This window comes from Polypterus senegalus, chromosome 1 (assembly GCF_016835505.1).
Source record: "Polypterus senegalus isolate Bchr_013 chromosome 1, ASM1683550v1, whole genome shotgun sequence".
NCBI lineage: Eukaryota > Metazoa > Chordata > Cladistia > Polypteriformes > Polypteridae > Polypterus > Polypterus senegalus.
In genome coordinates, this window is record NC_053154.1 from 339,685,743 (window position 1) to 339,701,690 (window position 15,948).

At 39.8% G+C, this 15,948-nt stretch overlaps 1 protein-coding gene across 2 annotated transcripts; it reads right to left on the reverse strand.

Annotated features, from left to right (window-relative positions):
- Positions 1–2,268: 2,268 nt before the first annotated feature.
- Positions 2,269–8,770, reverse strand: LOC120517085 (butyrophilin subfamily 1 member A1-like). 2 transcript variants are annotated; one of them, XM_039739188.1, is made up of 7 exons: positions 8,547–8,768; positions 6,039–6,110; positions 5,332–5,664; positions 3,508–3,789; positions 2,675–2,779; positions 2,541–2,567; positions 2,269–2,441 (listed from the first exon to the last, which is right to left on the reverse strand). In XM_039739188.1, exons 2-7 carry the CDS (start codon positions 6,106–6,108, stop codon positions 2,302–2,304), a joined length of 957 nt encoding a protein of 318 aa, XP_039595122.1. In that variant the 5' UTR covers positions 6,109–6,110; positions 8,547–8,768; the 3' UTR covers positions 2,269–2,301. The 2 variants fall into 2 exon arrangements, with proteins under 2 accessions (XP_039595122.1, XP_039595114.1); XM_039739180.1 differs by having other exon boundaries at positions 2,269–2,567; positions 8,547–8,770.
- Between the last annotated feature and the right edge of the window lie 7,178 nt (positions 8,771–15,948).

Genomic DNA, 15,948 nt, shown 5'->3' on the forward strand with positions numbered 1-15,948 from the left:
CAGGATGGCTTTTGGTTCTTGTCCTACGTGGTGGAAATTTAACAGATGGACGGGATGACATATCAAGGACAATACAGCCTACAATATGAGAGATGGCAGTGATCCACTGGCTCAGTTCTTATGACTTGTAGTTCAGAAGGGCAATCCTGCCAGGGTCTGTGTCTGCCACCAGAGGGCACTTCCATAAGAGAGCCTACAGTACCTGATCATGTGACCCCTATATGTGCTTTCAGAATGCAATGTCATGACACCAGAAGTACACCAGGGTCCAACATACAAGAGAGCGTCTCCTTCACTTGGAGAGTCAGAGTTGGGAGGAAGAGGATGACACTCACTGAGGAGGAGCAGAGGGAGACAATAAAGCACTTATTTGACGTATTGTTTAAAGTAAGAGTTGTGAGGTGTTGTCATGTAATAAAACATGTTATGTTATCCTCCGTTGGTGTCTGACGTGGTTGTATCTGCTGTTCAGAGCTCTGGGGCACCTCTAGTGGCCACAAAATATACAGCAATATGTCTGCTTCTGAGGTTGACTAGGGACATTGTCACAAGTGAAGACTTTTCAGGTGACATACGTTACATACGATACCATATTTATATGTAACCTTTAGGAGAAATGACAGAGATGTACGATTTAGGAGATCATTGTTACGCAGATGACACTCAAATCCATATCGGGGTAAACTTCCACCACTACTCTCCTTACAAACTGACTCCATGAAACAAAGTCAAGGGTGCAACAGACGTTCCTTCAATCAAATTGCTTAATGACTGAGGTTCTTTAATGGGTCCTTCTTCTTCTGTACAAAAAATAAATCATTTGAGTTCATCTGTTGATAGAATTCTGTTATCACCTACCATTAATGTCTGTGACCTTGGAGTTATTTATGACAGTCAGCTCACGTTTGATGCACACATTAAAAACATTACCAAAATGCATTTGTTTCATCAGCACAAGACTGCAGGACCCTGAATATTTCTGTTACTATCTGCTTCTGAAAAGAGTATTCATGTCTTCATCTAAGGCCCTTCATCATTGAGATTATTGCAATGCTCTTCTCTTTGGTCTACCAGCAAATTCTCTTAAGAAGCTCCAGTGTGTGCAAAACTGTGCTGCTCAGACTCGTACCCATACGTCACTGAACTGTCACATCACCCCTGTACTGGCGTCACTGCACTGGCTCTCTGCTCACAAACACGTCACATTTAAAACTCTCATTCTAACACACAAAGAAGTCCACGGCACAGCCTCTCGTCACATCTGTGGCCTCGTCAGACCCTCCATTCTGCTGGCTCTTTGTCTCTGCAGGAGGAAACTTCAAGTCATGGAGGATGAGAACTTTATTTGCAGAATCTAATGACGTTCTGTTTGACTCTCCTACTCTGTTTGGATTTATTACTGGAAGTCACAAATTGGTTTTTACTTTGTTATTTACTCCTTACTTTATACTTTTTATTCTTCTTGTCTTACTATGCCTTATTGCACTCTGGTTCAAGAATAGTGTGTTACAAATAAAATGTGCTATTATTATTATTATTATTATTATGAAGTGAACATGCTGGCACAGAGGTTGGCACTGTTGCCCAGCCTTGTCAGTGTGTATACTTCTCTTCTGTCTGCGTGGCTTTCTCTCTGATGTTCATTCCAAAGAAGAACAATAAATATATTAAGAGTATTAGTGAGAGTGTGTGTGAGTTTGTGTGTGTGTGTGTGAGTGTGTGCGTGTGTGTGTGTGTGTGAGTCACAGACTGGCACCTTACAAATGGATTTCTACTGTCGTGTGTCAACTCTCTGCTACTGTTAATTGGAATCAGAAAACAGATGAATGAATTTTAGATTCAAAATCATAAAATAAATTTAAAAAGCTGTTTATTTTTCATTGTTTTTGTTTCCTTCCCTATTCACACATGAAGCACCAACACAAAGGAGACACACAAGACTTCACTGAACGTTGTGGGCCACATTGGCTCAATGCTGACCATTTTCAAATCATCTCCTCTTCATATTCAGGCTGGCCGGCCTGATCTCCCATTTTGAATTTCCTGACCAGTTCACGTTTATTCAGTCACACCAAGGCCTTCACTAATTGAACTGCTCAGATATTCATGGACTCTGAAGACCCCTGAGAAGCCACCTCACCATCACAGGAGACAGATGAGCAGTGGCCAAGTAGAAAGAGGTAAATCAGCACAAGTCGAGCTCATCAGACCAGTCCTTGATCAGAGTGTCTCATATCTACAGCCCTGTGCTGACTCACGACTAGAGAGGACTAAATGTGTAATGGAGGAGCCATTTGGCACTCAGAGCACACGTGACGTTAGGTTTGTCAGCCCACAGCACTCAAACTCCAGTTCAGCTCCTGGTATGATGTCTCCAGTGGACAGTCTGCATGTCCTTCCATTTTCAGTGGATTTCCAGTGTGGACTCCTACAGCCGCTAACTGTGAATTGTTTGATCAAAATACAAACTGACTGACACGTCTCAGGATTCACCGATGACAGTAAAAGCCACAAAGTAACTGAAATCAAACTGTACTCACCTATTGAATCATATCTGGTGTTTGTTTCTAGGGAAGACAAAAAAGAATATAAAGATGAATTATTTATGAATAACGTTACCATTTACTGAGCAGTCAGTCTGTTCTAATGTCGATGTGAGATCTTCTGTCCTCACCTCTCATTCTTCTCCATTGAATGACCAGCAGGGGTGTCACCACTAAGCAAAGAACCAACAAGATGCAGAAAGCCACCAACCAGCCAGAGACCCCTGGGGAGAAACCTGCAAAATGAGGGGAAGACGTGTGAGTCTGTGAGACAGGAATGAGGTTCAGGTGAGGAAAACACAGAAGAATCCATCAAGTGGGACTCCTTCATGCTAAGGGGAGCATCATGAGAGCCTGCATTTACACCACAGATGATGTACTCCTGTAGCTGGAGCCTGGGACCAAACACACCTTCACAGCCATGTCATCAGCGTGTCCATCAGCCCTCTCGTTCTCCATCATTAATTATCCAGTATCTCACCTCCATTAATGTCCACTCAGTGTCGTTCTCCTCCAGTGTTTGTCTCCTACGTCTTTTAATCTACACGTTTACTTTTCATTTCTTTGAATCACGTGACACAGATATATATGGAGGTCCACTCCTAGACTGAGTCACAACTGAATTTTCTATTTTTCTATTTTCACGATGGCCTTGTCTCAAAGTCGCTCTGCTAGCCAACTGTACCTGACATTGTAGATTTGTTCACGTGTGTGGTGATGTGAATTCCTGTATTTCAAAGTTCCAACTCTTATTCATATTTCATTTCCACTTATGGATCTTTTCTTTTAATGTGCATATGGCACATCATTTAACACTAAATTAGCTACTACATTGATTTTCTAGGTAATTAGTAAATGAGAGCCTAGCTTTTAAAGATGATATACAAATATGTGCTTTAGTGCCACATTCTGTGTAAAAATAAAAGTGCCAATGCGGCTAGTGCCACACTATTCAATGACGTACTGTAGATGCCAAGTCCGGAGTGCCAGTCTGGCTTTGGTGCTTTACTTCTCATCAGACAGCTGAACACGTTGTACTCCTCCTTCACCGGGAGGACGCTGCTCACTCTCAGAAGACCCTCGGAGTCCCGCTCTGACTTTATTGTGGATTGTGACGTCACGTCTGCCCCATTCATGTCCCTCCAGGTGACTTCTGGTTGGGGGTTCCACTTCTCAGCGCTGCACTCCAGTTGGGTCTTCTGGCCTTCAGTGGAGCTCATAGAAATGGAGGGCTGAGCACCTAAAACTAATGAAACACAAAAGAGTGGAAGATCAGTGAAGAGAAGAAGAAGAAACACTTTAACATCAGCTGACATGACATACGGTTAGGAATGAACTGCTCAGATAAAATCATTTAATTACAATGAAAACATTCTGTGTTTGGTGTGTTGGCATCAATTTTATTGTGTTTGACTTCCATCCATTCATCCATTTTCCAACCCGCTGAATCCGAACACAGGGTCACGGGGGTCTGCTGGAGCCAATCCTAGCCAACACAGGGCACAAGGCAGGAATCCAATCCTGGGCAGGGTGCCAACCCACTGCAGGACACACACAAACACACCCACACACACTAGGGCCAATTCAGAATCGCCAATCCACCTAACCTGCATGTCTTTGGACTGTGGGAGGAAACCGGAGCGCCCGGAGGAAGCTGTGTTTGACTTGTGTCAGATTATTTTGTTTATTGCTAATATTTAATGAAACTTGGCAGAGCGTCAGTTTGCAAATGCTTGGGACCAACTGAGGTAAGTTGGCAGGTTTGGAGACTTTGAGGACATTTCTTTGAATGTCTTCACACTCATAAATAAAGAGACCAGCTATTGAAATATTACTGGCCTGGACCTGAGGAGTTTGTCACCTCAACAGTCCTACAACCCAGAGGAGCAGCACCTTTGACCTCTGGACTCCAATTCCTTGGCATGCTGTCTGTGCTGGGAGGGCAGGAGCTTTCCATTCTTCTCAGGTGACCTGCTGTCCCATTTGATGTCCCACCTGATGGCGTCCAGTGTCAAGTTTTAGACAGGGTCTTAACCCACTTTAGGTGTAGTTTAACTATCTGTGATCTTCTGGTGATTTTTAATATTATAATTGTGTATATTTCATTGTTTGTGTCCTTATGTATGTTATGTTTTTAATCTTACTCTGTTTATTACTTACCTGTTATGTTTTAGCATATCTAGTTATACACCTTATATCATTTATAGAGTTTCAGGGCTGCAGGACCACCTGAGATGATGTTTATTTGTATCACACAATGTTACTGATTCAAGGTTCTCTCATTTTTAATGGTATTTTTGTATTTTATTCTGGTTTATTTTACTTCAGTTCTTTGTATATTCTGTATTTGTCTTTATTTAGTGTTTGTTTCCAATGTCATATATTCTCTGTTGTTCTTTCTGTGAAGAGCTGTGATCAGGAGGAATGTATCACATAAATACATTGTTTCATTATTATTATTATTATTATTATTATTATTATTATAATTATTATTATTATTATTATTATCTTCCTTATCTCATCATGGGACCCAGACACTCATATTGGCCGACTTTAACATCACCAGTTAACCCAATTCATACGTCTTTCTATTTGAAATGAAAATCATAAAACTCAGAAAAAAAGTCAAACCTGATGAGGAGGTAGAAGTGCAAACTCTACACTGACAACAAGTGTTCATGGGAAGTGGACATGGACTTCATCAGGCAGTAGATCTAGCCACTGAGTCATTGTGCCGACTCATAATACAACTAGAAACAAAAATTGTAAATGCCAAATGCACACTGACCTTCAACAGTGAGTGAGACCTGAGTCTCCTCTTCTCTTTGTCCAGAGTACACAAGACACCTGTAGAGATGATCATCAGAAACACGGACATTTCTGATTATTAGAGACACGTTGCCATTCTTGAGGTTGTCTATGCTCAGAGTTCTTCTTGTGTCACTCTGTTGTATTATTCTGTAATTGGCGTATAACAGTTCTGGTCTTATGATGTCAGTTGTAAACCACCTCACTTCAAAGGCCTCAGCATTAAGCGCTGGTGAGAGGGAGGCTGGCAGGACCACATCTTCACCAACATAAGTGACGACGGGCTTAGAAGGACCAACAACGATGAAGCTATCTGGAAAGGAAACCGCAAGAGTGGAGTGACGACCAGGATGTGATTTGTAAATTAGAAAAAATGACAAAAATTCATGAAAACCATGTTAGCCTACTCATAAATGCTTCATTATAATTTCATCTTTCTGACTTCTTGTAGAATAAACTGTCCTTAAATTAGTTTTCTAGGTTTAAACTATTACAAGCCATTAAACAAAAAACAATTAAATTCTTTCTTACTTTTTTTTGACAAAAAAGCTTACAAATAAATAAATATTCTTTGTAAAGAGACTTGCTTCTGTTGAACTTTACTCTGAAGAGAAATGTGTAAATAAATAGTACGAAACATTTACTACACCTAAAAATTAACAAATATAACCAGCCATCCAACCATACCTGCCCAGGAGATATCTGAGTTGTGTAGAAACAATAAGATAAGAAGAGTCCATTGCATCTGAAGGTTCATGGCTGAAACACAAAGAAGAGCTCATTGTACCTGTGAAGTCAGCTCCTCTGACAGACTGGTGTGTAAAACAACTCACAGATAAAACTGCGTCATCTACACTTCAAATGACAGGAGCAGAGACCACCATTTATATCATTTGTGTTTACGTGTTAATAACCCTGGGGCTTTAACTGACATTCTTTATTGATTTACTGCCTGCACACTTTGGTTGACATGAAGCTTTTCGACTCGACTCTCAGCTCTTTTATTTTATTATTTCTATTTATTATTTCATTGATCTTTATGATAAGCAGACTCTCTCATCCCAGTGAACTCACAGTTCTTCAGTTATCTATCTATCCATCCATCCATTATCCAACCTACTATATCCTATCTACAGGGTTAAAGGGGTCCACTGGAGCCAATCAGAGCCAACACAGGGCACAAGGCAGGAAACAAACCCCAGGAAGGGCACCAGCACACCACAGGACACACACACACACACCAATTTAAGATCACCAATGCACCTAACCTGCATGTCTTTGGACTGTGGGAGGAAACCCACGCAGACATGGGGAGAACATGCAAACTCCACACAGGGATGTCTCAGGTCTCCTTACTGCGAGGCAGCAGCACTACCCACTGTGCCACCGTGCCACCCTTCACTCATCTAGTTTGGCTTTGACCTTTTCTACCACAATGGCACAGGAATAACACTCTGTCATCAAACTGGCAGACATCAGTGGTACAGCTGTGGTCTGTCAAATCCACCTTTGCCTTATTGTAGCCCCCCAAAACACAACTGCATCAGACTGGCCCACCCAGTGGTCACCAACTGGAATTTGTTCTCCTCTTCTGTCGTTATTGTTATGGACTGGTGAGTCCTAGAAAGTATGAGATTCACTTTAGAGAGATGACCAGGAGATGAAAGAGGAAAGCAAAGCAGTTCTGAATGTAGAAGAACATTTCATAAATAAAGAATTGAGGCCAGAAGAACAAAAAAAGGTGAAATGGAAAAAAGTTCAGAAGCCTAATAAACAAATGGTGCCTCCTTCGGCTATACGGTATAAAAAGGTATTTGTGAAAGGTATTCCTTTGCTCTTTATAATTATAATTTACAAGCTGGACACCATTATTAAATACCAGAAGAATTGTGACATTGAGTGACATGTCACCAGTAGTCATAGAATGACAATGAAAATCTGCTGTCAACACAACATGGTGGTAATCAGGCCATAAAATGATACAAAATCTCTAAATAAAAATGAAAACATTGAGATAAATAGTATGGACAATAACTAAACCTTTGAAAATGTAAAATTGATGGCCTAAATTCAGGTAACAGTTTATTAACTATAAAGGTCTACCTTGGGTTGGTTGCCATTTGTCATGAAAGTCACAGACATTGCAGTTTGCCCAGAAGTGACAATCCTGATCTTTTAAACGCCTCTTTGAACTCAGACAGGCCTTCAACACTCGACATCTCCAGCGTCAGATCACACAGCCTCACTGGACTGGCACAACTGGTTCTCTCTCTTAGTGATTTCTCTTTCTTATTTAACATTCATTTTTCAGCCAATTCAGTGGAGTCTTTTACAGATCACAGACATGAGACCTCCAGTAAACGTGCTCATATCTTTGCTGATTGAATGTAATATTGTTGTTCATTTCACACTGGCTGCTATGCTGTATATGATGTTCATGTTTATTATGTTAGCAATGCCATTTGATACTAAACTGAGGTACAGGACTTCATTAACTAATTCATTCATTTCTCTCTTTCTCTCATGTGTACTCCTGATATGTCTTCACCGCCCACCATTTCATGAAACACAAGACTCTCAGTTGTGCCAGTAGATCCAGTAATCAAACCAACAAGGAGAGCCTGACAGCCCAGTTGTTCTCTGCTTATTTCTACTTTCATCCTAACACACCCTGATGACGCCGTAAACTGTCTGCACTCCTGTTTCTCCGTTCATGATTATCAGCACACAGCACAGTCAGATCTCATAATAAGTTTGAATCATCACACCTACATTTCTAGGAGTGACAATACGCTGGAGACGATCAGTTCTTTATCTTTTGAATTGAAGGAGCTGAATGAGTCTGTGGTGGAGCTGAGGCTAACCTACATCTGTAAAATCCTGATCAATGTTCATCATGTTCATTAATGTTTGTTGTGGTGGTCTTGACTTGAGTTACTTTTACTGGTGAAAACTCAGGGTGGACAAGCTAATTCATGACAGCACCCTGATCTCATATGAAGGCCTTCTGCTCTGCTCATGGCTCCTTCACTAAACACACACTTCATCTGCACGACCTCAATGTAAACTTGTGTAGCATAAGCCAGTTACACGTTACTGAGTGAGTGAGCCTCCAAATTACAATTCTTATCACTCACAACCTAAGGATTCATTTACAACAGCAATGAAATGAACGTCCATAATGTCTCCACTTACTGCTTTCACTTTGTTTTCTCTCCACTCTCCACGTTTAGAGCTCACACATCACGAGGATTTGTCCTTCATCAGGGGTCTGTGAACTTCATGCCCAATATGTCAGTCTTTCATGTTCTTAATGTCTTATAAGTCTGTAGAAGGAGAAGATAGCGTGTAATAAAATAAAAGGAGTTATATAAAGTGTTCCTCCTCGGATTAATTTCTCTTTCGCTTTTAAACGGCAGCCTGCCAACACTGACACACCTGAGTCTTAAAGTGACAGAAACACATTAAAATAAAATGGCCTGTGATCTGACAATAAGACCCTCAGCTTTTATCAGATCTCATGAGAATTCTGTGCTTTTATGATCTTTTTTAGATTGTTTAACAAAGCAGGGCACACACTTATCACCCTTTGTTCAGATTAGAAGCAGACTTGTGGTGTGAGGATCACGTCAGCCCAAGGAAGGAGAGGAGAGCAGAAGAAATCAAAATGGAGTCAGGGCATGCACTTGATTTATTTACAGAATAAAATACATTGCTGACCTCCTCAAATGGTGCAAAACAGAAACACCGGGAATAAGGAAAAGATGAGGAAGTTACAGTCTGTAATTATTTGATTAAATCCAAAGCCAGCAGGATATCTTCAGTGGGCTTCTTCTCAAAACTGGAAGAACAAAATGTATTCATGAAATGCAACAAAAAACAGATAAAGTTGTAGAAAAGAGAATCTCACCTCCTGCTGGTGAACAACATCTCAATAAGCGTTGGGTTTGATTTGACGGGACTCACGTCTATGATGTTAACTCAGAAGAAGTGAAATCAAACTTAACACTTCTAGAAAATCAGAATCCACAGAATGAAACTCTTATGACATCTAAAGACGGCAGGAGTTTGTTAGCAGGTACAGGTTAGGGTTGTGAGGTGGACTGTCACTAAAACTGGAGAACTTCACTGGTAACACTGAGGATGTGTGAGAACATGGAAGCAGTCGTCATCTTTTACACTCGTTCAGTTTCAGTGCTGATATTATTTTAGATTTTTTATTAACTATGAGGTTTCAGTTAAAGCTCATGGTGTCCTGTGGTTACATTCTGACTCGCTGGTGTCCTCCATTGTCTTACAGCAATTCACATGTAGCCTTTATTAGACATAATAATAATAATAATAATAATAATAATAATAATAATAATAATAATAATAATAATAATAATAATAATAATAATAATAATAATAATAATAATAATAGAGGGCGGCACGGTGGCGCAGTGGTAGCGCTGCTGCCTCGCAGTTAGGAGACCCGGGTTCGCTTCCCAGGTCCTCCCTGCGTGGAGTTGCATGTTCTCCCGTGTCTGCGTGGGTTTCCTCCGGGCGCTCCGGTTTCCTCCCACAATCCAAAGACATGCAGGTTAGGTGGATTGGTGATTCTAGATTGGCCCTAGTGTGTGCTTGGCGTGTGGGTGTGTTTGTGTGTGTCCTGCGGTGGGTTGGCACCCTGCCCAGGATTGGTTCCTGCCTTGTGCCCTGTGTTGGCTGGGATTGGCTCCGGCAGACCCCCGTGACCCTGTATTCGGATTCAGCGGGTTAGAAAATGGATGGATGGATAATAATAATAATAATAATAATAATACATTTTATCTATATAATCCCTTTTCCGTGTTCAAGGAGTTTGCTTTTAGAAGTTGCTCTGTAGTTTTGTCTGAAGGTTGACCGTTCTGAAATATGCCTCAGTTTATATTGTCAGACATTTCAGACATCACTTGCATGACTGCCTTTCCACTTCAGCAGACATTCGCATCCTTGATATGAAGACCTTGTTGGAAGTTGTTGGACTTCATTAAAAAATCTTTAGTATTTAACAGGAGATGGAGGACACCAAATGGGGCAGAAGAAGAACCTGTAGAAAATACAAGCAAATGTTCTCAGCTAGAAATGAAAACCAAACTGAGTAACTAAACACGAGAACACACCAAGAGATAAAGTCAAAAACAAATGAGGTAGAAAGCACAAAACCCCAAACTGTCGAGTGTCTTCCCTGAATCAACACTAACAGCTTTGCTCCAACACTGGGATACAGAGATGTGAGCTCTGACATTTTTAATTAGAAAGCAAGAAGACGATGACCAGTGTTGTGCAGAATCCTCTAAAAGAGTATTTAGATACTGAATATACAGAATTCAATTACTTCAGATTTGTATTCTTATTGAATACTTAAAATGTGTGATTTATTTTAAATACTTCATGAATACTTTTTGAATTCTGTCAGGAATTGATAACTAGCCTCGCTCATAAAAATGATATAACAAGTCAAACATATTTACATTAAATTGTGACCTGAAAATGCACTTCAGTCATTGCCAGTCGAAGCCCATTTGGAGCCCTAGCTGGAGTGGACAGACATGGCCTCTCGTTGTCCATAGCGGGTACTTGATATTATTAGACTCCGAAGACTTGTGGGGGGAGTTCCCTTGGCATGCACCCCTTCAGTAGCACAAACGGTGCCCCCTTCTGTACATATCGTGGACTTTAAGGAGCACATACAATACAATACAATACAATTTATTTTTGTGTAGCCCAAAATCACACAAGGAGTGCCGCAATGGGCTTTTACAGGCACTACCTCTTGACAGTCCCCCAGCCTCGACTCTCTAAGAAGACAAGGAAAAACTCCAAAAAAAAAACCCTTGTAGGGAAAAAAATGGAAGGAACCTCAGGAAAGGCATTTCAAAGAGAGACCCCTTACCAGGTAGGTTGGGCATGCAGTGGGTGTCAAAAAGAAAAAGGGGGTCAATACAATACAATACACAGAATAGAACAAATCCTCAATACAGTATAAAAATAAAAATTTTAGAAGTATGTAGCAGAATTTAACAATGGATGACATCACATAATATGATTTGGATTTGTTTAGAATCCTGGAGACCTCATCCATCAAGCTGCCTCCCCCATTTGGCCATGCCACAGCTGAAACAGCGCTAGGACAGCCAATCGAGAAGGGTCTGACTGCAGCCTGCAATACCTATGATATTAGACACGGAACGCCCTTCATATCACGGAACGCCCTCTGATGTCAGTTTCAATACGTCATCATTGTTTTTGTCAGAGTTCGAAGGAATGGTGGCTTTTTGAGGAAAGAAGATGAAAGAGTTCGAGTTGGAAATCAAGATGGCAGTGAGTTTGTTGCAAGTTTTAATAATATTAATTAGTATTATACTTTATTGCCTGGATACGAATTATACCACAGTGTAATAAAGATGTTGAATCAACTTTAATGTTCCATACAGTACTAAGTGCTCTAAGAAAGTATTAACAGTTAAACAACAAACTGGTCGCCTTGTGTAGCTAATTATTAACAGGGCTGTTCGGAATACTCAATTCTGAGTAGTAAATCGACGGATTCAGCAGTCAACAGTTTTTTATAATAATTGTTATGATATGTTGAGTATAATTAACCATAGTGAAGTGTAAGGGACTGTAATCAAATACAGTATAAGTGACCGTGATTAAGTACTTATAATTGCCAGAATATCATTCACCATTTGTCCTGTATATCACGTATACTGTATGCTAGTTAATCAGAAGCAAAACCTATCAGTAACCTGGTATTTTAGATATCAAAATATATTTCAGAAAGACAATACAGAGAGATGGAGCCATTATAAGGTAATGTTCCACAGAAAGCTTCTTGTTTGCATAATTTTAAGACAAACACAGTTAATAGTGGATATACTGGTTTTTCAATTATAGTAATGTTGCTAGTGTGAAGTTTGAATATACTTGTATATTCATGTATATGTCTGTATATATATTTACAGTACATAACGGAAAGTTTTAATAAGTGGCAAACGAAGGTCAAATGTGAATGCAATATTTAATTACCTCCAGTTCAAGAAAGTTCAAATTAGATTGTAGACAATAATGAGGAAAAGAACAGCCAGGATAGAATCATGTTGTTATTATTATTATTATTATTATTTTATAATGTTCTTTCACTGATAGTACAGCTTGTTTGAACTCCTTAAACAATATTAAATGTTTCATGCCCACCTCTCCTGCATTTTTCAAAAGCACTGCTTTTGAGGTTTTTTCAATTGAAATAAAGTGAAGTGATTGTCCTCGTGCATGTTTGTCAGTTTTAAGAACTTTATATCAATTTCATATTCACCAGAGACACAGAAGTATATTGAAGACCACAGAGGAGCCTCCAATTGTGTTTGGTGCTCAGGAGTTTGCTTCTCTGTTTTGCTATAAAAGATCAGATTCTGCAGGCCTCATCAGCCACTTACAGGGCCACAGCAGGACAGTAGTTGTTCATGGAGGGATGTGAAGTGCTCTAGAAGATATCTTGTAACTTAAAATATGACACTTATAATACAATTTAATGCAGCTAGATATTCACCTTAACAACCTGATTTTATTTGCACAGTAGTACTCTGTGTACTTTTTCACCTTTTGAAAAACTAGCTTTGAATAATTTTAGATTAATTAATTCATGACTGTGTATTAACAATTTTCTCTTTTAAAATATTTAGTAGAATATGACAAAGATCATGAAGAATGAATTAATGCAACTTATGCATTTCTAAATAATCTATAATTTACTGAAATGTATGCATTGCCAGTTGGGTCAACATGTGTATATACAGTACAATGTAGGATTCTGAATTCTTCAAAAACATCAGGCATGTATTTATCAGCTTATGTATCCAAAAAACAAAATTATTCACTTTCTTGACTCCAGGGATCATCATGGCTTTGGAGACGGCCGCTATATTGAATTGTTCAGGTTTTAAAACTTAAAAAAAGAGACTTCCATTTTTGCTCATGCCGAGGTATCATTGGGATTTAAGTAACATGTAATTAATGATATTGAAAATTGAATATTATCTAGTAACACAATTCAATAAAACACTCGCATAAAGCCACTGTGCACGAGTAAATATGGTGTCTTGCAGTTCAAGCGTTCAAAAGAGTTCAAGTTCTTTGTTCTTGATCTTTGTTCAACTGTTCAGTTCCAGCGTTTAAAGGTTTTAATGTTCTTTTTTTTATCTTTGTTCATATGTTCAGTTCACTCCGTTTGAACCTCAGCCCATATCTCCCCAAATCAGCATTTCAGCAGGACTGCTTCTTATTTACTCTGTTATTTCTGTCACCTCATGATGGCTGCTGTCCATTTGAACAATTCTTCTTTAAAACATTTGATCCTACTAGTTTTCACTAAGTTATTTTAGAAGAGCTGTGTAAATAATTCATAACAGCACAGCAGTAAAACATCCTCAGGGTTGTAAAATATTTGTAATGGTGTGCTATGGTCTCGTGTGTGAAGCCAAAGTCACTCCCTTCATAAATTGTTTGTTCATTTAAAAGATTATATTATCTGATGTTCACTATTTCTCTACCTGTTCTATTACTAATAATTCTACTCCTGTAATCTGAAATGAATATCATTGTCATATAAAGTGATGAAAGGCTCCAGCTACATTTTGGTTAAGTAATTCTTTCTTCTGTGTCATAAAATTATTACTTGGCAAATTTTCAGAATTCAATATTATTAATCCAGTTCTACTATGATATTCCATCTGCAAAGCTCATATCAACTGTGTTTTTAATATACATTAATATAATATAAATCAATTTTGACCAAACAAATTTTATCTGTGGGAAAATTGCCTCTAAAATAATAAGCTGGAAGGAATCACAGAAGAAGGGAATGTGAATATCAATATGTGTTGCTAATATATGACAAAACACACACAGATATCTCCTGTACTAACTAATCACCTCTTCAAATGATCGAATCTACACAAACAGACTGACAGCCAGGACTGCTCATGGTAAGTGGAGGACACTTTGCCAGCAGTAAGATGTAAATGTTGATTTCAAATCATAACGTGCTTCTTTATTTAGTATGCTCCCTACATTACCACTGGAAGAGCATTTGATTTCAGTCTGGTCAGTGGTTCAAGTGGAAGATTTGTTTGAAAATTGTGATTTTTTTTTATTCATAGAAGTTATTGTAAGTTCCTGATTTACATTTTTTAGGAACACATGCCACAAATTAGAAGATGGTGGTGTCTTCTCCTACTTCACAAAGCCAGCATTAAAGGTGTGTAACTTTTCAAGCTTCTTTTAAGGGAAGAACAGTTATAAGAATTTGAAGGAGATTGAAGACTGCACAGTAGTGGCAGGGGAAAGTGTAGTTAAGCAGCATAGGATGGTGGTCTGTAGGATGACGTTGGAGATCAAGAAGAGGAAGAGAGTGAGGGCAGAGCCAAGGATCAAATGGTGGAAGGTGAAAAAGGAAGACTGCAAGGTTGAGTTTAGGGAGAAGGTGAGACAGGCACTGGGTGGCAGTGAAGAGTCACCAGACAGCTGGGAAACTACAGCAGATGTAGTAAGGGTGACAGCAAGAAGGGTGGCTGGCATGACATCTGGAAAAAGGAAGGAGGAAAAGGAAACCTGGTGGTGGAATGGGGAAGTGTAGCAAAGTATGCAGAGGAAGAGGATGGCAAACAAGAAGTGTGATAGTCAGAGAGATGCAGTTAGAAGACAAGGAGATAAGACGCAAGGTGAAGAGAGAGGTGGCAAAGGCTAAAGAAAAGGCATATGATGAGTTGTATGAGAGGTTGGACACTAAGGAGGGAGAAAAGGACTGGTGGGCTAGACAGAGGGACCGAGCTGGGAAAGACGTGCAGCAGGTTAGGGTGATAAAGGATAAAGATGGAAACATACTCACAAGCAAGGAGAGTGTGTTGAGCAGATGGAAAGAGTACTTTGAGCGGCTGATGAATGAAGAGAATGAGAGAGGGAAGAGGTTGGATGATGTGGAGATAGTGAATCAGGAAGTGCCACGGATTAGCAAGGAGGAAGTAAGGACAGCTATGGAGAGGATGAAGACTGGAAAGGCCGTTGGTCCAGATGACATACCTGTGGAAGCATGGAGGTGTTTAGGAGAGATGGCAGTGGAGTTTTTAATCAGATTGTTTAATGGAATCTTGGAAAGTGAGAGGATGTCTGAGGAGTGGAGAAGAAGTGTACTGGTGGGCCGATATTTAAGAATAAGGGGGATGTGCAGGACTGCAGTAACTACAGGGGGATAAAATTGATGAGCCACAGCATGGAGTTATGGGAAGAGTAGTTAAGAAGTGAGGTGATGATTAGTGAGCAGCAGGATGGTTTCATGCCAAGAAAGAGCACCACAGATGCGATGTTTGCTCTGAGGATGTTGATGGAGAAGTAGAAGACCAGAAGGAGTTGCATTGCGACTTTGTGGACCTGAAGAAAGCAAATGACAGGGTGACTGAGAGGAGCTGTGGTATTGTATGAGGAAGTCGGGAGTGACAGAGTACGTAAGAGTTGTACAGGATATGAACGAGGGAAGTGTGACTGTGGCGAGGTCTGCGGTAGGAGTGACGGAGGTGGG